The 22,425-nt window shown below is 33.4% G+C and overlaps 1 protein-coding gene and 1 long non-coding RNA gene across 2 annotated transcripts; both read right to left on the bottom strand.

The window, feature by feature from the left end:
• Positions 1-12,398: 12,398 nt before the first annotated feature.
• LOC112783605 (GCN5-related N-acetyltransferase 8) lies at positions 12,399-13,483 on the bottom strand. Its single transcript, XM_025826628.3, has one exon. The coding sequence runs from the start codon at positions 13,311-13,313 to the stop codon at positions 12,606-12,608; it is 708 nt and encodes a 235-aa protein (XP_025682413.1). The 5' UTR covers positions 13,314-13,483; the 3' UTR covers positions 12,399-12,605.
• A 1,490-nt stretch (positions 13,484-14,973) lies between these two features.
• LOC112785266 (uncharacterized) lies at positions 14,974-19,552 on the bottom strand. The gene is made up of 3 exons (XR_003194207.3): positions 18,272-19,552; positions 15,531-17,461; positions 14,974-15,379 (listed from the first exon to the last, which is right to left on the bottom strand). It is a non-coding gene; the product is annotated as an uncharacterized lncRNA (long non-coding RNA).
• Between the last annotated feature and the right edge of the window lie 2,873 nt (positions 19,553-22,425).

Below are 22,425 nucleotides of genomic sequence, written 5' to 3'. Positions count from 1 at the left end.
GCGTGACGGCACAATATCCCTATTGACTCGAATAATAAGCATTGGCATTTCACTTGGGCTGCTACTGAGTCGTAAGTTACCGCAAACTTGTTGAATATTGAGCTGGAAACTTGTTCTCCAACTTCGTATACTGAATATCATAGAGCGGAGTTCGTTAATCTTGTGATGCAATTCGCCTTCCCTTTGAATTGTGCTTGGACTTCCCTAAACTTTTGGTGAGTGTACACATGTTGAAACTGAGCTTCAATAGAGGATCTTGTTGCACATGGTATGACCGTGTGAAAATCTGCATCATCAGATTCTCTCTCTGGTTGCTCCCTGCTTCCAAGGCAATTATCGTGTTGTTTGACAAATTGGATAAGCGAGCTGTTCCGAGTAATGAACTTGTTAAAAAATGAATGCATGCTCTCGCTCATTTGTGTGCTTCTCATCCCGACCCAGAAGTGGTGATCCAGATAAAATGGAACCCATATATGACGCTCTTTATAAAGATTTGCAAAATACACCCAAATCAGACTATAATGCACCCAAAAACATGCAATTTGCACCTCTGCTGCAGATTTTAAACGTCATTACCTGAAAGCCACTTGTTGTCTATAAGACCATACTTCAGCAGAAAATCATCCCAATTCCTATCAAATGATTCTTTGGTATGAGAGTTCCAAACAACTTGGCTCATTTCTTGTTCGATTTCTATGTGTCCCTTGTATTCGTTTAATTTGCTTGGAATCTTCTTCGTGATATGCCAAATACACCAACGGTGAATTGTTGTGGGCATACAAACCTAGATAGCCTTTTGCATCGATGCACATTGATCGGTGAGAATCCTTTTCGGAGCATTTCCTCCCATGCAACGAAGCCAACATTTAAATAACCATTTGAATGATTCAATATCTTCGTTTTTCATCAAAGCGCATCCAAGAAGTGTTGACTGATCGTGGTGATTCACCCCGACAAAAGAACCACAAACCAGATTATACCTGAAACAGATTACCACAAAACAGAATTAAAATCAACAAAATGCACCCAAATAATGATCCTATGCACCCAAAAACCTCCAATATACACCTCTGCAGCAGATTCATAAAACAACATAAATTCAGCATCATAAACCAGAACACAATATTACCTGTTTGTATTGTAGGTGGTGTCAAATGAAATAACATCTCCGAAATACTCACAGGCAGCTCTACTCCTTGCATCTGCCCAAAAAGCAAGCTTAATGGACTGATTGTCCTCGAGTTCGAGCTCAAAAAAGAAATTCCAATTCTTCTCTTTCATTCTTAATAAGTATTTCCCGAATTCTTTTGCATCCTCTTGTTCCGAAACATTCCGCACTTCTCTAGTGATGTAATTCCTCACGTCTTTTTCGATAAAATTTAACTCGCGGTGACCCCCGGCTGCTGCAACAAATTATTGGAAAGTTTTGCTAGGTCTGATTCCGGCTTCCTCATTATTCTCTATTGTACGACGCACGGACATGCTTAGTTCCCTGTGCTGTTTGAGTATCTGTGCTTGATCTGGACAGCAGGGATGTGAATGATGCAACATTACCTTCGAAATGATCCAAACACCAACATTCTTCAATACGTGTATATAAATTCTTGCAAGACAATTTAAACCAGCGGAGGGATTTGTCTTCTCGGTAGAGATATTTTCGATTTCCATTTTTCCTCTCTGCTACATGTAATCAATTGATTCTTAATTTCGTTTCCTTTCTTATTTGTGCACCAAACTCTTGTAGAAAAATCTGCAACCTTTGAATAATCCTTGTAGAATTTTGCAACATCTTCAAGAGAGTTAAAAGTCATCCCAACTTTGGAGACAAACTGGTCATCAACACCACAGAAGGTCTGCAAAAATACACTCAAAATATACCATATTAAAAGAAGCATAAACTATAGAATGCAAATACAACTATAAAACCATTATCAAAAATAAGAAAACCAAAATCATGAATCATAACTATACAGAAACTAAAACAATTCAACTAAAATAATAAGACAATTCACCCTCCGTCAGATGAAAAGTCATAAACTGTAAATGCACCCAATTATTACTGATCTACACCCGAATGTCTGATATAAAATGGACAAAATTATTTTAATTCTAATGAGAACTAGTGCATTAGATTCAATCCAAATAAGGAAGAATAAACAGCAAATATCACAGACAAGGTGCACGCATTATTCAGCTACACATCAAAAACTACTAATTGGATTCAAATTCAGATTCAATTACTAACTAAAACTAAATCACACCTCAGGAACTTCATTGGATTCAGTTTCAAAATCCACTTAGCTCTGGTTCAGCTGACAATCTGAAGTTGAATCATCCATTATCTTCAAAAACGATTTCACAACTTGATGGATAAAACCACAATGAAAAATCTGACGCACGTAAATGAAGAAAAAGAAAGCAAAGAGAAACGCATGTAAAAGACAAAGGAGAAGACAGAGAGAAACGCACAAAAGAGATGGAAGAGAGAAGACAAGAAAATGCAAAAGAAATTCGAAAAAGAAAACGAAATCCTTTTGAAAAAAGAAGAGATATATTTGCGCGTTGATTGATTGAAAAATCTATTAAGCATGCGCGTGAAACATACGTGCCAAGAAAAGCGCGTTTCAGGGATAAGTGATATTGAGAACTTGTAAGACTTGTATAGGAAAAAGATTTGTATGTGGAGATTTTCTGTTTATGTTAAGTGTTGAGATCTGAAATACTAATAACAATATAATATAAGTATTTTATTTTAAAATAATTACAGAAATTATAAATAAGCATGTGTGATACTGTGATTGTCATAACTATAAGGGATGTCAGATAGATAAATAAAAAATTTGATTATTTTGTTAATCCCTGTAATTTTACTAAATTTGTAACTAAATTTTTATATTTTAATTTTTGCTTTCAATTGAGTCTATATACAGCTTTTAATTTTATAATTGAGTCCTTGTTATTATAAAAAATATTATAATTAACGAAATATTTTTTCGCAAATTAAAAGTACCCACAAATAAAAATTCAATTAAATCTTTGATGATCACAATTTTTTTGGAAATAGTATTTTATTTATTTTAACATTTTTTACCTAAACTGACTCAATTACAAAATTAAAGATAATATATAAATTTAATTAAAAAAATATAAAAATTTAATTATAAATTTGATAAAATTAGAAAAACCAACCGAATTTATTAAACTTAAATAAAATCATGCTAGCTAGCTTAATAAGATATGATATATCAATAAAGTGAATTATAGGGTACAGATCAAAAGTCATACAGATTTAAAGATTTGCTTACTAAACTACACTTTTCAAAGCCACACTTTTCACTTAAAACCGTAGCCCTTCACAAAGAAAAGCGTCACCTTATGGAAAAAAGTAAATTAGAAGATTTAAGAGAAGAAATAATTAAGTTATCAAAATTAATAGATCAAAAATTAATGATTTTAACTAATGTTAACTGTAATGACACCGAATTTTTAAAATCAATACAAAATGATTTTTCTCAAAATCTTTATTTTACTATAAGTTTTATTGAAGGACTTCAAAAACCTGAAAAAACTTATTTTTCACATGGAATTTCTAAAAAATGTTACCATAGAAATGATTCCCCACATCTTTACCATACTTTTAACCCACAATTAAATTCTATAGTAGATATGCTTGAAGAAATATTAGTATCCATAAAATTTCAAAGAAATAAGGAAAAAGAAAATCCCAAAGAAGAAAAATTTCAAAATATAATCAACATAACAGATTTAAAAGTAAAACCACCACTAAAATTATGAATATTGAGGAAAGATTAGAAGAAGTTACAATACTTTTTAAACAATTAAAAATGGCCCAAGAAAATAATATTATGGAACAGGATTTTCAAATAGAAGAAGAATTAGTAAATTCTGAAAATATAGAAAATGAAGAACACATCCTAGATTATTCAAGTGACGAAGAACCAGCAATTCCAATACAAGTAAAAAATGAAGATGGAACATCTAAGGATAATCAATCTCAATTTAAATGGGAAACAGGTTTTGATAATTATGCTTTTAAAAAAGGTTTTATAAATAAAGATTCAAAATATACAAAAATACCATCAAAATATGTTCCTAAAATCCAGGAAATGGAAGGAGAGAGAATGCTCGATTTAGACTGTAAAAAGAACGAAAAAGAAATTTTCGAAAATTGGTTGAATTCCTTTTTATTAGAAGCCTTTACTAATCCAAAACTTAGTGAATTGGCTGGAAGAGATATTTGGAATTACATAAGGTTTCATACTAAAGGAACTATAAGAGATTATATGACATCAATAGAAAACCAAATAATAGAAGAATTAGCAACAAAAACTACAGCTTATGATAAGATATTATATATAATGATGATTCTATATAAAGAATTTTTTGGAAAAAATATTATAGATCATAGACAAGAAGTTTATAATAAAGAATATCAAGAAGCAAAAAACCATTTAGCTAATATTCAGATATATGATCTATGTAATGTGGAGTCTTATATATGTGAATATAGAATACATTATTACAAATTAAAAGAAGAAGATAAAAATCATTATCTTAGTATGTATATAACAAAACTTCCATATCCTGCTAATGAATTTATAATGGGAAGATTTATAAGAGAAATAAATAGAGGAACAATTGAAAATAATTTTGGTGGAGCAACCTCTGCAATAAGAGAGGAAATAAAAGAACGTTGTATGCAAGAAGCAACTCAAAAAAGATTTGCAAATATAATTAGAATTTGCTGTCAAGATAATGAAGAGATACCTCAAAAATATGGTCTTAATAAAAATTTTCAAAGAAAAAGAAAATATCAATTTAGAAAAAGAAAATACTATCCAAACTGGAGAAAAAAGAGATATTTTAGAAGGGAAAATAATAATAAAAACAAAAGACAAAGAAATAACTATTGCCCGAATAAAAAAGAAAATTGTAAATGTTGGTATTGCCAAGAAGAAGGACACTATGCAAATGAATGTCCGAAAAAGAAGGATAAAAAGGATCTTACTAAACAAATAGAAATTGCTAAGTCTTGTTTCATGGAACCTTTAGAGGAATCTGATGATAACTTAGACTATATTTTTGAATATGTCTCGGAAACAGACTCAGAGACTGAGTAATAATGCTACATTTATTACTATAAAAATAACAGAAAAGTTTATAAATACTTTCATAGATTCTGGAGCAACACAATGCTTTGCTAGTTCAAATATAAAACTTGATTGGAAAAAATTAAAGAAACCATTAAGAGTTAGAATAGCTGACAAATCAATACATAAAATTGACCAAAAAGCAGAGATGGTTGAAATTTTTATTCAAAATTATAGGTTCATTGTTCCATCTATATATATGTTAGATTCTGGAATGGATTTTATCATAGGAAATAATTTTTTAAAGCTATATCATCCATTCATTCAAGAACTAACATATATAGTTTTAAAAGCTCCACACGATTCTTCAATAAATCAAAAATCAAAACGTATAAAAATACCGACTACTACTATAGATAAGATCTTAAAATTTAAAATATTTTCTATATTAGAGACATGTTATTTAAATTTATACTTTCAGATAAATATCCCAAAAAATAATCTTGAAATAAAGATAGAAGAACTTTTGGATGAAATTTGTGCTGAAAATCCTTTAGATATTAAAAATACAAATAACGAATTAGTAAGTATTAAATTAAAAGATCCTACAAAAGAGATAAATGTTTCAAATAAAATTTCTTATTCCGCAAGAGATAGAGAAGAGTTTTCACTAGAATGTAGAGATCTTTTGGAAAAAGGAATTATAAGATTAAGTAAAAGTCCTCATGCGGCTCCAGCCTTTTATGTCGAAAACAATAATGAAATTAAAAGGGGAAAACGAAGAATGGTTATTAACTATAAGAAGATGAATGAAGCAACTATTGGTGATGCTCATAAACTTCCAAGAAAAGATTCTATTTTAAAAAAAATCAAAGGAGCAACTTGGTTTTCATCTCTTGATGCAAAATCAGGATATTGGCAACTTCGTTTAGACGAAGAAACAAAGAAATTAACTGCTTTTACTTGCCCAACAAAAGAATCAACAAGTGTGTTGCTCTATGAATGGAATGTATTGTCATTCGGATTAAAACAAGCCCCAGGTATTTATCAAAGATTTATGGAAGAAAATCTAAAAGAGTTAAATGAATTTGTTTTAGTGTATATTGATGATATACTAATTTTTACAAAACAGGATAGAGAAGATCATCTTCAAAAATTATTAATAGTTTTAGAAAGATGTAAAGAAAAAGGATTAGTTCTTAGCAAAAAGAAAGCAAGAATAGAAAAACAAGAAATAGAGTTTCTTGGATTAATTCTATCCACTCAAGGAAAGCTAAAACTTCAGCCAAATGTCCTAGAAAAGGTAAATTTATTTCCTAATAAAATAGAAGATAGAAAACAATTACAAAGATTTTTAGGGTGTATAAATTATATTTCTGATCAAGGATTTTTAAAGAATATAACAGAATACACTAAAAGCTTATTTCAAAAAATAAGTACTAAAAAAGAATGGAAATGGGATGGAAAAGATAGTATGAAAATTCAAAGGATTAAAGAATTATGTGAAAAACTTCCAGAATTTTATATTCCAGAAGAAAATGACTACTTAATAGTAGAAACAGATGCTTCAGACATAACCTGGTCAGGATGTATAAAAGCTAAGAAAGCTATAAAAAGTTTGGAACAAGAAAAAGAATCACTAGATTCTAAAGATTCCCCAAAGGAATTACTTTGCAGGTATATTTCAGGGACTTTTACTCCAACAGAACAGAGATATACCACTCATGAAAAGGAAACTCTAGCAGCAATTAAATCTCTTAAGAAATAGAAAATTGATTTACTATCCAGAGAATTTACATTAAGGACAGATTCAAGTTACCTAACAGGTTTCATACGATATAATTTAAAAGTTGATTATAATCATGGACGATTGGTAAGATGGCAATTATTTTTGTTACAATATCTAATAAAAATTGAATATATTAAGGGTGACAAAAATGTTATTGCAGATACATTAACAAGAGAATGGAGTTCGTCTACAATGCATTAGATCAAGAAATTCAAAAATATGAGCAAGAACTCGAAAAATGCAAGCATTGTCAGCAAATAAGGACACAGATCCAATCTCTCAAGAAGGCCATCGAAACAATGAAATCAACACAACAAGCAAAACCATCAGAGTTCAGCCAGCTAAGCGTGGTGGACAAATCAGGTGAAGAAAAAATTTCAGAAAATAAAACAATTGCTGAAATCATTAAAAAATCCACCCAAGATAAAAAATATTATGTAATTTATAATGGCCCCATGAAAGGAGTATATGATGCCTGGAAAAAAGCAGCACCATTCACACATCAATCAAGGATAATTCATAAAGGAGGGTTTCTAACACTGGAAGAGGCAAAGGAATCCTTCAGGGAATATGAAGCTCTCCATCCAGAGCAAACCTTAAAAAGAGCAGATAAAGCTCCAATTCAAACCCAGAGAACAGGGATAATAAGAAACATTCCTACAAGGGCTGAAATCAAGGAAAAGAAAAGGGTCTGTAGATCAAATCTCAGAGAAACCCTTAACATAGTCCTGAATTGGACTGAAGAAAAAATGGCAATTTTGGGATATTATCCTATTGCCAAAGAACAGCTAACAAAGCTGGTTATATTCCCAGATGCTTCCCCATCTGACACCTATCAGTTTTTCCAATATGGATTAATTGATACAATTTTAATTTTTAATGATCTAAAAATTATTAGTGAGTTTCCTGCAGGATTCGTTGATGCAGTAAAGAGATTTAAAAATATGATTGACAATGTAAATCCAAGGGATATATCCCTAAAATTTACAAACAGTCAACCTATTTTTAATAAAGAAGAAGAATGCTTGGTTCCAGCACACCAAGTAATATTCATGTCCGTCTTTTCAGGAAATTTTCAACCAATTGATCAGATTCAAGATTTAACGATTTACAGTCATGAAGGAAGATTAGCCAGCACATTAGCAAGGGTCTTTGAAAGAACTCAAAAAATAACGAAGGAATCTCACACAAGGATTAATTATAAAAGTAGAAATACTCTGCTTGTGTCCAGTAAAAGAAATGAAATTGAAGAAAGAGAGATGAGACTCTTGGTGGAATTTGAATCAGCATTCTACAACTTATCAGGACTTTTAGAAAAGCTCCCTGAAGGGATAAAGAGGAATCTCTGCTATTTGATAAAAGACAGAGAAGACCACAAGTGCCAGCTATGTGCCTCAGAGATATCTGAAGAAAGCAATAATGAAACGGAATCAACTCACATGATGAAAGAAGGAGACAATGCATCTGAGGGTCACATGATAAAAGAGGAGGACAGTGCATCTGAAGCATCTCTCAACATTATTGCATAATGACGTAAGCACTTAGGTCATAGAGCACCAACAATGTAGCTGGTGCAAAAGAACAAACAATGACGTAAGCAATGACGTCATAAGAAGGGTAAGGATGGGAATTGTCCATCAAACCCAACTATTCTAAATAGGTTGCTTAGGTAATTGTAGAGGGATCAGACAATAGGAAGCAGGAGGCTAAGAGTACTCACATGCTAAGAGAGCAAGGAGGAAGCTGCCGAGGCGATTCTATAGTCTGAGGAAGAATTCCCTTAGGAAAAAATAGTTCTAAACTCCCCTCTGGAGTTAGTATCTACAATCTCCCCTCTGGAGATAAAAACCCCTTATGTAAAATATACTAAATAAAGGAAGTTGTTCTCCAAAAAGGTACATCTTCATTCTAGTCTTTCAATTATGAATTATTTAGAAAGTTTAGAATTAACAGAAGAATCTGATTATTATAGATTAACTGCTTTATTAGATAATGAAAAGCAGGCTGTTCTAAAAACAGAATTAAATCTCAAATCAAATGAAAATTTTAATAAACAAAATCTTTTAAAAGAAGTTTTTAATAGAAAAAATATAATATACTATGAAAAAATTCAACTTGAAGCTCCTATAAAGATAAAATCTGCCAATGGAGAACTTGAAATAGCTTTGATAAATAATGAAGAATTAAGTAAACAGATTGAAAAAATTAAGGATCAACAAAAAAGATCTAAAATTGGATGGATTCATATTAGTACTATACAAGTCTTAATCAAATCTACATATATGAAAGGAATTAATTCACCAATAAGTTTAGCAATCTGTGACAAAAGAATTACTGATGACCCAATAGATCAAATAATTAGAATTGTTCATGGAAATTTGGCAAACGTAAATGTTAAATTTAATGCCCATCTTGGATATGCTATACCTTTATCAACTGAAAATCTTGGAAGATCTATAAGTTTGGCTTATAAATTTCATAGAAAGAATCTAATGGAACAAGATGATGAACCATTTTCAATTACATATGCAATAAATTATGCTTTAACAAATAGTCATCATAGTATAATATTTAAAAACAGAGAAAGAATTTATGTCGATGAATTATTTCAGAAAATTGTAAAAACAGAAATACCAAAATATAAAGCTATTGAAAACTCAGTTCTATTATTAAAAGAACCATCAGAAAAATTGGTTTCATCAAATTTTCAAATAAGAGAATCTAAAATTAATAGCCATTTAAGTTTATCTAAGTTAAAGATTAAAGAAGAAAATTCTGAAATAAAAGAATTAACAAAAAAGGTCGAAAAATTAAATGAAACCCTAATTACTAAATTATGACAATAAATAAAGAAGAAATATATGTAACTTATCAAGATAAGAAACAAGAGCTCTTTGAAAGAGAAAATCGTTTGAATTATTTGCAGTTTTCTGAAATAAATCAAAGAGCATTTGAAGCTCTAAAAATAATCTATGACAAGTTAAAAAGAGAAGTTGAAGAGCTAGAAAAATGAATAGAATCTCTAGAAAATAGTGATGAAGCGATGATAGAATTTGCAGAAATAAATAATGAAGCATACAAAGATCAAAAGACCAGAAAATAAAATAAAAAGAAAAAGAGCGAAAAAATTAAAAAGTAAAATAAATGAGTATAAAAGGGAATTAAATAATCTTCAGATCGAAATTGATGACCTTATAATAAAAAGGATAGAAATAAGAATAAATATAAACAAGTTGGAGTTAAACTTAAAAAATTTATAAATGCTTGGAAAATCATATTATGACTTAAAAGAATTAAAACTGTTGAAAGAAAAAATGGAGAATGATGTTGAAAAATTAAAAAGATATTTAGAAACAACAGAAAGTGTAGAAATAAAAGAAGTTTTTGAAGATTTGAGAAATTATATTAAAGAAAAAGACAAACAGATAAAAGATTTTATATACAATAATCCTTGCAAAAAAGAATATTATAAACTAAAACAAGATTGAAAAACTATAAAAATGAAATCAGAATTATAAATACTAGTAATAGTAGAAATGGTCAACATTTTTTATGAATTTGCAAATTATACAAATTATAAACTTATTCGAAGTAAAATATGAAGAGTAAAATTGGTATCAGAGCCAAGTTAACGATTAAGGGTAACACTTTCTCTTTAAGCAACACTTTTAGTGATACGCTTTTAAATCAATAAACAACCAAATAAAAACAAAAATCTGTAAATCTGTACCAAAACACATCTGTACACTAGATGGACCCTATCAATAAATATATGTTATATAAAAACAACATCGCTAGTAACCATCGATTTTTTGGTAAATATGTAGTCATCATTTATAAAGAGCTATAAACTACTACTACAAAATATAATTATTCACGTGTGCATTTCTTTTAGTATGTGTATTTAAAAGTTTTATATAGTATAAGTATAAATTATATTAATTCAGATATTTATATTTTTTATTAATTTGTGTGTAAGGACGAATATATGAGACGAGTGGAGGCTCAGCCTTTTAATTTTTAAAAAAAAAATTAATAATAATAAATTATTTAATATGATTTAATATTTAATTTAATATAAATAAAAGTCTAGTACAATTTAAATATTAATAATTTTAATATTTAAAAAATAAGTAAAAATATTTAAAAAATTTAAAAAAAATATTATTACTAATATTTTTTAATTAAATAAAATTTTTTAAATTTCATAAAATGAATTTTTTTATTATTTTTTTTATTTATTTGGTATTAATTCTTTCTGTTTTAAATATTACAACTAAAAGATCTTTTTCAGACTTCAGTTATAAATATTATGAAAAATAATTCAGAAATAAAATAAAAAATAAATTTTTTGTTAATTATCTTTTAATTATATTGAAAAGAAAATTATTGAAAAATTTAACACAAATTCTATTATCAATAAATTTTATGATACAAAGAATCGACCACTTCATTAATAAAAAATACACACATTTTTTATACTTTAAAATATATTTTCTATCAGTATATTTTTTTGTAATACATCTTACATTATATAATTTTTTACATAATTTTTTAATATTATATATATTATTAACCCAATAATAATATTTCTAAATATGTCCCTATTTGTGTATAAAGACTATATAATGTGAATATATATACAAATTATACTGATTTAAATATATAAATGTGTGCATGTTAAAATTGATAAAATATACAAAATTTAGTGTATTGATCAATTGTTAATGGATGATTTTTTTTATATTTTAGCATAATTTTTACTCTCAAACGTACATTTACTTGAAGTAATATTTTGTAGCTTTTACTTTCAATTCTTACCAGTAAGAATTGATTGCAAAATTTATTCTCTCAACTACCCTTCTTCACCTTCTTCTTTTTCTACATATACGATCATCTTTTCACTTGAAACAAACTCAATTTTAATCCAGTATAATCAAATTAAACTCAACTGCTAAACCAAACACACACCTAGTCTTGGTATTGATCAGTCCATCAAGGCATGGGGTACGTTAGGTGAATCAGCTACTTAGTCATATCAATGTGAGAACAATTCAAAAAAATTCTTCTCTAAAGAAGATCGAGCACAATGACAAGTCTCTCAAGAATTTGAAGATTGGCTGCAACATGTTGAGTGTTTGGTAATTTGGATGCATTCTTCCATGGGTGGAACTGTGGAAGGTTCATGAGTAAAGTGGTAGAATATGACTATGCACACACACGAGTAATATTGTGAGTGACTAATCTGGGAGTAAAACATAGCAATGTGTATGCAGAGGATGAAACAAATAACCTATGATTTTGCCTATGGTTCCTATCATCTTTAGATATTAGAATGAATGCGGGTACTGATCTAACATCAAGATAGTCAAGAGCAAGAAAATGAAAATTAAATCTCTACTGCGAAAATGAAAAATAAAAGTACCATTGAGTATTTTGAGTACATGCTATATCTATTGAATGAAAAAATGCTATATCTATGACATGCTACCCAGTAATTAATGGCAGAAAGGAAGAAATGGCATTGATTAATTGTAGGAAGCAAAGAGCAAACTCTAACATGGATAAAGTGAGAACTACCATTGCACATGTAAAAAAACACTTGAAACACCATTAGACTTCTTACTAGGTTCAGAATCAAGCAAATATAGGTCATAAGAAATTGCGGAAAGAGAAAGAAAAGTGTCAAAGAAATACAAATATTGTTAATCAGCAATACCATAAGCCTCAAGGGCATCACCAGTTAACCTGCAAACCCTCCACTCGTGCAAGATCTTGGCTCCCATTTCCTCATAAAATTTGATGGCATTAACATTCCAATCTAGCACAACCCATTCCACCCTCCCATAGCCCATCTTTACCGCCTGTTTTGCGACGGTTGAAAGCAACATTTTTCCAAACCCTTTCCTCCTAAAACAATCCCTGACGAATAGGTCCTCAATATAAAACCCAGGTTTTGCCAAGAAAGTAGAATAGTTGGGGAAGAATAGAACAAATCCGGCGACCGAAACGTCATTGACAGCGTTTGTTGTGAAAGTCTCCTTTTCGGGGTCGTCAATTGGGAGGTCCAAGTGTACGACCTTAACAACAGGCGTGAAGGAAGGATCAGTTATGACGGAGTCGGTGAAGGGATTGGGGGAGACTTCCAGCAGAAATATCGTGAATGAGTGGAAGGGTTTGGTGGTGGGAGAGAAGAGTGTAGAGGAGAGAGAATTCTCGGTAGCAGAACAGAGATGGGTAAGACGCTCAAACACGGCCATCTGATGGATCATCTTGTGGATGTGGGGAACATCCGACGGGGTGGCCAACCGGATTCGAGCGAACATTGGGTGACCCACTGGAGAATCTTCCGGCGGACCCATGGCTGGTTCAGGAGCGGGAGTTGGTGGTGGTGGCGGTGCTGCAGCTGCCATTGATTATTGGGGATAAACTGAGGTTCAGGGTTTTATTGGTTTCACCGTTTCACACGTATTTGAGGAATAGAGGTTTCTAGAGTGGGTTATAACTTATAAGTATAGCTTATAACCGTGGAAAATTAGAGAATTTCTAACAAGTGTAAAGTATCTTTGCTTCTTAATCTGAATAAGATAAAAGAGAAATGTATTGAAAATTTGTATCTTTTATATTTTTATTTTCTGCTCTTCATTTTCAAGAGTTGTTAGCCACCTTTTTAAATTTTATATAGTAAATTTTCAACAAAAAGTATTTTGTTATGCATTTATGTGTTTTATACATTTTTATTAAAATAATTAATTATTAAAATAACCAATTTTTATGTTATGATAGTCTCATCTATTTTATTATGAACACCAAAAAATTAATTATAATTGTAAAATTATTAATTATGTTATTTATAAAATTTAATTTGTATAATGTGGTTGAACTTGAAGATTTTATTGCTTTTCCACCTATTTGAAGAATAGAAAATTTTAGAGTACTCTTATTTTAAAAAATTCTAAAAAGTGTAGTATATATTTGCCACATCATATTTAATCAGGAAGATGGGGAAGAAAAATATTATTTAAACCATCTTTTTAGTCGAAATAAAATATCAAATTGTACTCTTATATATATATATATATATATAACCAAAGATAGGGAGACTCGAATTCGCAACTTTTTAGATGAGTATGAAAAACTATATCATTTGAGATATAACTCATTGACATTTTACACTTATATTTTAATTATTAAAAAATTATATTTTTTATATTTTATATTTTTTATTCCAGTTGTTCCTACAATAATTTCCATTAGCAAAATGCTTATCTGGCGCATTTACCTGACAAGGTGGACTCCACATTGCCACTGAAGTGTTGAATATGTTGGATAACGGTTAAATGACATGGAGAGATGAAATTCAAAGACTCAATCTGGCCCTGCGGTTGAAATAAAATCCCAGATAAAGCCCCAAATGTTAGCGAATTGATAATTCATCATCGTGGTCGCAGGAATGATTGGGAGCAGTTAAGGTTCTGCTAGCTCTGCTAGATCACATTCACATGGAACGTGGGCGAGGACCACCAATCCTAATAGATCCGGGAAGCTTTCTCAATGGTGTGAATGTGAGATGCTCCTGTTCTTTGTTGGTCTGGTACATAAGTCAATCCTGAACGTCTTTTTTTTTTTTTTTTGTTCAAACTACAATATGAGTTATTGAATTCTGCGAGTTTAGTAAAATCCCTTATGAATTGCATTTTAAGTTAATTTTTTTTCCTTCTGGCGGGAAAGAGATGGTGCGATTTTTTCGTGTAGGCAAATGACGAGGATGAAGCTATTGTTGGCAAACTGCAAGAGTAGTGGACCATTGGAAGATGAACTTTAAGCTAGAGAATTAGGGATTTGGAAGCTTGCCTTAGGATTTTAAAAATATGGAACTGTGTTTTAGGTTTGTTTGTGTTCTTATTGTGGTTGTGTGGATTGGATATGGCTTAGTTGTGGGGAAATGGTATAATTGTTGTTAATTGTAGAAATCAAATTGACATGAATGCATTTGATAGGTTGACTATGATCATTTTCTGCAATGTATAATTATCAAACTGCAAATAAAAATAACATCTGATTGAAGATAAATTATAATAGCTAATATGAAAGTTTCATTTCCATAACGATAATAATGTCATAGTAGCACTTGTAACATTCACCAACCTTGATGTCTATATAGTATCATCATTACACAAAATACTGAAACCCTTTAAAATAGAACCACCTAATCAAATCCAAACTTAAACACTTTAAACATAATCACCAAAATGTACCCTAAATGTGACTTATACATAAGCCCAAGCTTCTTCAATTCGCCTCTGAATCCTGACCATTTTCTGCTCAAAACCATGCCTTGTGATTTCTCTAGCACACTCCCACAAAAGGTCCCTAAGTTCTAACTCTTTCCCTTGCTTCTTAAAGTTCCTCCACAGGTGCCAGACACAGAACCGTGGTAGACCCCTAGAATTACTTCTAGTACTGTTGGTATCAGCCCCTGCATCATTCAAACTATGTTACCATCGTGCATCAAATAGACCCCTCAATTTATGTTAATGAACTTAAATAGACCCCTCATTTATTATTAATGAACTCAGTTAAAACCTTCAGCAAGCTCGAGAAATGAAAAAAAAAATGCAGTTTGTTACCTTCTGCATGTCTAACATTATGCATCACCCATGCTGATGATGGTCGCCAAGATCATCAAGTAGCAGCTCCAAAAACCACCTCTAGTTCTCTTTGTTCTCCACTTCTACTATGGTCCAAGCAATGATGTAGACATGGTTGTTGGCATCCTGGCCAACTGCAGAGAGGATTTATCCCCAAGTATCTCTTCTTCCAATAGCATTATTTATTTTCCCTTGCTCCAAGCAAACCCAAGTGCATGTTTCAACTTATGATTCTTCTTCCTCACTTCAAATCCTCCTCCACTGTCAATATCATCTTCACTTGAGCTGTCAATAACCCCTGGCTTATAGAGAGAGTCTTCAGCACTCTCATATGAATCACTGCTACTGCTGCTGTCATCATCACTACTAGGCTCACTTTGTTGAACTTTAGGTGTTGATCTACTAGCTGATGTGGTCACAGGGTGAATGGCAGTTTTTGGCTTGTTAGAATTTGGTGTGACTTTTGTACTGGTGGCCTTAGATGACTTTGGTTTTGATTGAGTTCGCTTTTTTTTTTTTGGTCTTTTTTTTGGTCGATGGATTGGACAACCCCCAATCCTAGGTTACACACTCACACACCCACTCACACACACTAACCTAGCCACCAACCACTGCTAGGTTTCGAACTTGTGTGGCTTTGGATTGAGGCAAATACTTTTGCCACTGAACCACATGCCTCAGCCATAAGTTGGGCTTGGATGTAGCGGTCTTAGTAGTGGTGGGTTTAGATGAGTTGGGCTTGGCTGTAGTGGGTTTTGGATTGGTGGGCTTAGGTGGGTTTTGGATTAGTGGGCTTAGATGAGTTAGGCTTTACTGAAGTAGTTCTGTTAGATGAGTTAGGTTGGCTTGATTGGTAGTTGTGGACTTTGTTGGGGACTTAGTTGATGCATTGGATGGGGGTTTGGTGGTTGAAGTAGTCTCACCATTTGGTTTTGTGGCTGCCTTAGAGATGGAGGCTGTTGGTGTTGAACCAACAGTGGGTTTTCTGGTGGTGTGGAGGGTGATTGTGTTTGGTTTTATGGGATTCTTCTAACTTGGTGAGGCCTTCTTGGGTGGGTTACATATGGTTGGCTTAGAGATATGTTGATCCTTCTCATTGTCAGCTGGGTTTGGGTGGGAATGGAATTGGAGGAAATCTCACACAAGTCTGGACACTCCTTATCAAATTCTGGTTAGGACACTCCATGTTCAAAGTAGACGTGTACAATCCCTTGGTTATTCTTTGCATGAACACATCTCTAGCAACTCAGAATCTTGCGAAAGAGCTCTCAGCCTAGTCTTCAGAGGTCTTCCAGGAGCCAACCACCAACACTCCACAATATTATCATATATCCTAACACTTTGTAGTAGTCCCTAACTGAAAACACATCCATTGTGTCTTCATCTAACCCAACCAACTCATCAGTGTTGTCTCTAGCATAGACTACAGAACCATCCTCTTTGGTAACAAAGCTACCTCTATGGTGAAATACTATGGTTATATGGTCATCCATTTGCAAAGAAATTTCAAACAAATTCAGACTAACTTTATAAAATAGGTCATTTATAGAAAACGATGCCAAGTAGACACTGTGAAACCCTTACATTACAACATTAACCATAACCCAAAACCAACCAAACTCTCACCCATCAACAAAACTAACTTTATAGCAAACTGAAAAAAAAAACCTAACAGCAAATCCTAACTCCTAAACTGCATGTGCATATTAACCACAACAGTTTACTAACACAATGGCTGCCAAAATACAGGGAAAATCAACAACCAAAAATAAAGAAGCAGAACAAAATACATTGGTCGCAATGGGTTCCATGACTAACCTCTGTGTGAACAATAAAGTTCTGTGCTTGTGGTTTCTTCACTATTGCCAAATCTCACAAGTTCGCAGAGATTTCCAGAATGGTACAAGGAGCTCCGATGAGTTTCACAGCGCATTACAGAGAACGAAGAAGACGAAGTGTCAAGGTTGGAAAAAATGTTGACTACATATTGACGGTCGAAAATTTGATGGTAGGGTAGAATTTAAACTTATCAAAAACATTAAATACAAAACTGAATCAAATTAAAAAGTATACTTTACCAAGAAAAGAGGAGAAAATTTAGGATTAGGAATGCTACACAGATTTACCGTTTAGCTACCCTTTAGTTATCCTTGAGTGTAGCTCAAAGTGCACTTTACTTGTTCAAAGACTATTTTCTATATACAAGTTTTAAAGCGATGCCTTATGAGTTATCAAAAGGAAGCACTTTCCATACTGCAATCTTAACTATATTAAAAAAGAAAGGCCACACTTATTTACTATGGCAACCATTCACAAGCATATCTTATGCTCTTCAATGAAAGAAACAATGTATATAATTAAAAAGTTAGCCCGGATATATTTATTTAATTTTTTTATATTTATGATTATAATACCAAAACAAATGATAGAAATCACAAACTATATGTTTTACAACATACACAAATAATAAACATAAAAATTAAATATCTATCTCATTTAAATCTTCAAAAGTCACCATACAATAAACCAAGAACATTAAATTGAGTAAATAATCAAGTCACATCCAGGTAATTCTCAAAAAGTGCCTAAACAAGAAAGATTAAAAAACCTTGAATAACTACATTACAACAAAAATGAAGTTTATTAATAAAACATATTGGAGCCACAATCAATATGAAGAATTGACAAGCTAATGAAACTCATAGATCTTCTAGACATACCTTTGTTATCTTCCTTTCCTATTGTTTCCTCTTGGCTAAAATAGATGTATTTGATTTATTATGTTACACACTTTCCATTTCATTTACACCTGAAAATTTTGAAGTTCAAAGCATTAGATATAATGACGCAAGCAATAAATTATCTTAGGCACAAAAAGAAAAACTTAATCTATGTGCATGAATTGAATTTGCAGCAGCACAGCAATGTCTCCTTTGAGAACCACTATTGAGGAACTATAAAATTTAAAACTTGAAAGAAAAAATAAGTAAATAAGAATATACAACTTCAACTCAGTCCAAATGTAATCCTGAAATAAAGTTATGATTTATGAACAACAGCAAATATTTTGGCTGAGATTTCCATTTTCTTATGTGGCTGCGCAATCCGTCGAGCATCAGGTACAATTTTTTACGACTACGCAAATTATTCGCATCTGAATTGCGCAATCTAGAGATCTCCTCATCATGAAGTCTCAGATCCTTGTGTATGTAGCCAAATGTCACACCAGATTCACCATCCAACTTTTGCCCACAACGTATACACATGTCTCTGAATGAACCAGGATGTGTACACACATCTTCTTCTACAGATTCTTCTAAATTCTGTTTCACGATTCCTTCTGAAGTAGACGACTCAGTTTCCTCGTCACTTTCAAACTTGCGCCTTTTTATTCTGACACTTTCCAATTCATCTTGATTTTCATCTTCTTTATCGGATGACGCATCTGGCGAAATTGCAGCTAATGCACCATCAAGATAGGCAATGAAGTCATCAATACTGGATGAATGTACCAGAGAGTCTGCTGCAACACTTGACTCATGGAAATCACTGATAGGAGAATAAGTAAAATTTATCAGCTTGGCCATGGGAAGTGGGCTTGGACTGATGCAAAAGGGTGAGGAGTTGGCTAGGTTCCACGCCAGTAATTTCAAAGTCTGAGCATCTGAACCGAATCAGGGATTTAACCGGCAACCATAATAGGTCTTTCTCCACCAATTCGAGAGGGAGAACCCTAGCTTCAGCCTCAGCGCCAGGAAGCACAGCTGCAGGAAGAGAGGCAAGACGCGAGCAGTAGAGCACACCAGGCGTTGGGTGCAGTGATGACGGACGAGCAGAATACGAGGCAGAGGGAGCAAGACCGCTGGCGACGAGAACGCGAGGGACGACCAGCGGAGGAGACTCGGCGACACGCGACCTTGCGGTGGATCCGGCGAGAGCACAAGTAAAAGAGAGAGAGATCTTACGAGAACAGAGAGGATTAGCCGATGAACATCCACTTTTTTTTTAAAAGCTAAAAAAAAAAGAAGAATAATTACCGACTGAGGATTTTAGAATCGGACATTTTAGTCTCCAAGAAAAATTAATACACAGATCAGTCCTCAAGGTTTTACTCCGGCAGACAAATCAATCTCCAGTTCATTTTCCGGCAAAGTAATTACCCAGATCAGTCCCCAAAATTTTAAAAACGGACATTTTAGTCCCAAAAAAAACTAATGTACAAATCAATCCTCAACGTTTCTCTCTATTAGACATAATAGTCCCTCGTCCAAAAATAAAATAAAATAAAATTATTATTATTATTAATTGCATAATAATATTGTACTATTTTTTTGTATTTTTTAGACAAAAATAATAATAAATTTATTCATTAAATTCTTATATATATATATATATAGTCACTCAATAATAATAATAATAATAATAATAATAATAATAAAATTATTAGATATTATTTTACAAGAAATTCAAAGTTAAAATCAGGGCAATTTACCAAATTAAAATGATTGGATGTAAGCTTTACCAAATTACAACAATTGGAATTTGGTTACCATTTTGCGTTGAATCAATTTATATAGAAACTGTGGGAGCCAACCACGGATTCCAAATGCACATAAACCGTGGGAGGTAGGGAGGTTTTATGATCAAACCATTTTGTATGTAAACCGTGGTAGGCAGCCACGGTTTACGTGAAGAGAATGTGAAGCATAAACCGTGGTAGGCAGCCACGGTTTATGAGTAAATGCTTTCGAACATAAACCACTAGAGGCAGCCACGGTTTATGAGTGAGTAGTATAAATAGCAAAGCCGTGGCTGGTGAGGGCGGATCATTTGTGAGTTTTGTGAGTGAGGGGAAGGTTGGTGGGTGAGAGAGGGAAAAAAATTTTTTTTTGTTAAGTTGCTGGTTTGAGAAGTTGAACCGGTTTAGTGGAGAACCGATGGAAGAAGAAGACCGGATGTACCGGTTAAACCGCGTTGCGCATGTGGCTGGATTTATCGACCAAGAGGTTGGTTAAACCGGCTTTTTATTATTATTTTTTGTTTAATGTTCTTATCATTAATGGTAAATGTTAAATTAATATTTTAACAGTTATAATAGAATTTTTTGCTGTTATCATGATAGTGAGTATTTTATATTTATTGAATTTGTAATTTATATTGTTGGCAGAAATAATTTTTTAGGTTTACGTGTTAGTAGTATTGTTAGTGTTATTTTCTCTATTGTTGTTATGCTTAGGGTTTTTTATTGATATTACTGTAAATTGTTGCTGTTGTTGTCTGTTGAGAGTTCGCTATCTTTCTTTTTACAGCCTGCTAGGGTTATTAGTGGTGTGAGAAGACAACAGAATATGCCTTTACACGAGCGTATCATACCGTATCTAGAGACGGCGGGCTTATATCACTTGGCTAGGCTGAACAGTCAGTGGTTCTGGGTTGATGAGCCTCTACTTAGCGCATTCATTGAGAGGTGGCGTCCTGAGACCCACACATTTCACATGCCCTTTGGGGAGTGTACGGTCACCTTGGAGGACGTGGCCTATCAGCTGGGTTTACCGATTGATGGTGAGCCTGTGAGTGGGTGCCTTAGTGAGTTTGAGAATTTCATGGAAAATGGAAGACCGGCATGGGTGTGGTTCCGTGAGCTGTTTGGGGAGTTACCTCCGCAGAATAAAGTGAAGCAGATGACAGTGTGCTACACATGGTTCCATGAGCGGTTTCGGGTTTTGCCAGCAGATGCTACTGAGGACATCGTGCGTATATACGCGAGGGCCTATATTATGATGCTGTTGTCATCTCAGCTGTTTGCGGACAAGAACGCCAACCGTGTCCACCTTCGCTGGTTGCCTTATGTGGCATCGTTGGATGACTTGGGTAGATATAGCTGGGGCTCGGCCGCGCTGGCGTGGTTGTACAGATGTCTTTGTCGTGGAACAAACAGAAATGTTGTCAACTTGGCTGGGCCACTTCAGCTTCTACAGTCTTGGATCTTCTAGAGATTTCCTTGTCTGAGGCCAAGTGATTTCAACAGATTCGGGTTTCCACTTGCATCCAGGTAAAGAAATATGATGCTAGAGTTTGAAATTGTTCATTTACATGTCCCATTAGATGTTATGACATTCTTTTAATTGAACTTGTAGGTGGGCTCAGTATCTACCGAGGAACGATGCAGTAGATCAGAGAGTGGTGGCTGCACGCCTTTCTTTGGATAGATTGCGTGTGCATGATGTGAGTAATTTACTTGTAGTTCATTCAGTTATGTTTTGCCTGTTATAGAATTTGTTTTACGTAAAGTTTCATTACGTGATGTAGATCGTGTGGGAGCCCTATTCCACTCCGGATGTCGCAGCTATTGTTCATCCAGAGATACTACTAGACCAGCACCGCAGGCTATGGACGGCAGTTACCAGTCTCATTTATTTTGCTGCGATTGAGTGGCACCAGGTGGATAGGGTTATGCCTCAGTTCGGCGGGGTTCAGCATCTCCCTCGTTTGCCGCTTAACATAGACTGGCTTCATGCGAAGGACGGCAGGGGTGGAGATAGGTGTTTCCCCTCATATTATCGGGAGTGGCATGAGCATTGGCAGGATCGGCATGCCTCAGTTTTACCCGTTGACCGAGTTGCTGATCCTGGGCCATCAGCTGAGTACCTGGACTGGTGGTGTCGTGTGGCGCACCGATTTCTATCCCCAGAGGTTGCATTTCAGGATCCCAGGCCTATTGTGTTGACTGAGGAGGCTCGTCATAGAGGGTCATCGCAGGCACCTCCTATGGTGCAGGTTGTCGACAGACCGGACAACCGCCGCGTGGACAGGCGTAGGCGTATCGGCACACGTACTACGGATCGAGAGTGGCGATGGCTGGCCGACCAGTTAG

The sequence above is a fragment of the Arachis hypogaea genome, chromosome 20 (assembly GCF_003086295.3).
Source record: "Arachis hypogaea cultivar Tifrunner chromosome 20, arahy.Tifrunner.gnm2.J5K5, whole genome shotgun sequence".
NCBI lineage: Eukaryota > Viridiplantae > Streptophyta > Magnoliopsida > Fabales > Fabaceae > Arachis > Arachis hypogaea.
Note: the sequence above shows the minus strand (reverse complement) of the source record. Positions and strands in the feature narration are given on the sequence as shown.

Coding starts and splice junctions, on each gene's coding strand:
- LOC112783605 (XM_025826628.3), bottom strand. CDS start 13,313: ATGGCAGCTGCAGCACCGCCACCACCACCAACTCCCGCTCCTGAACCA.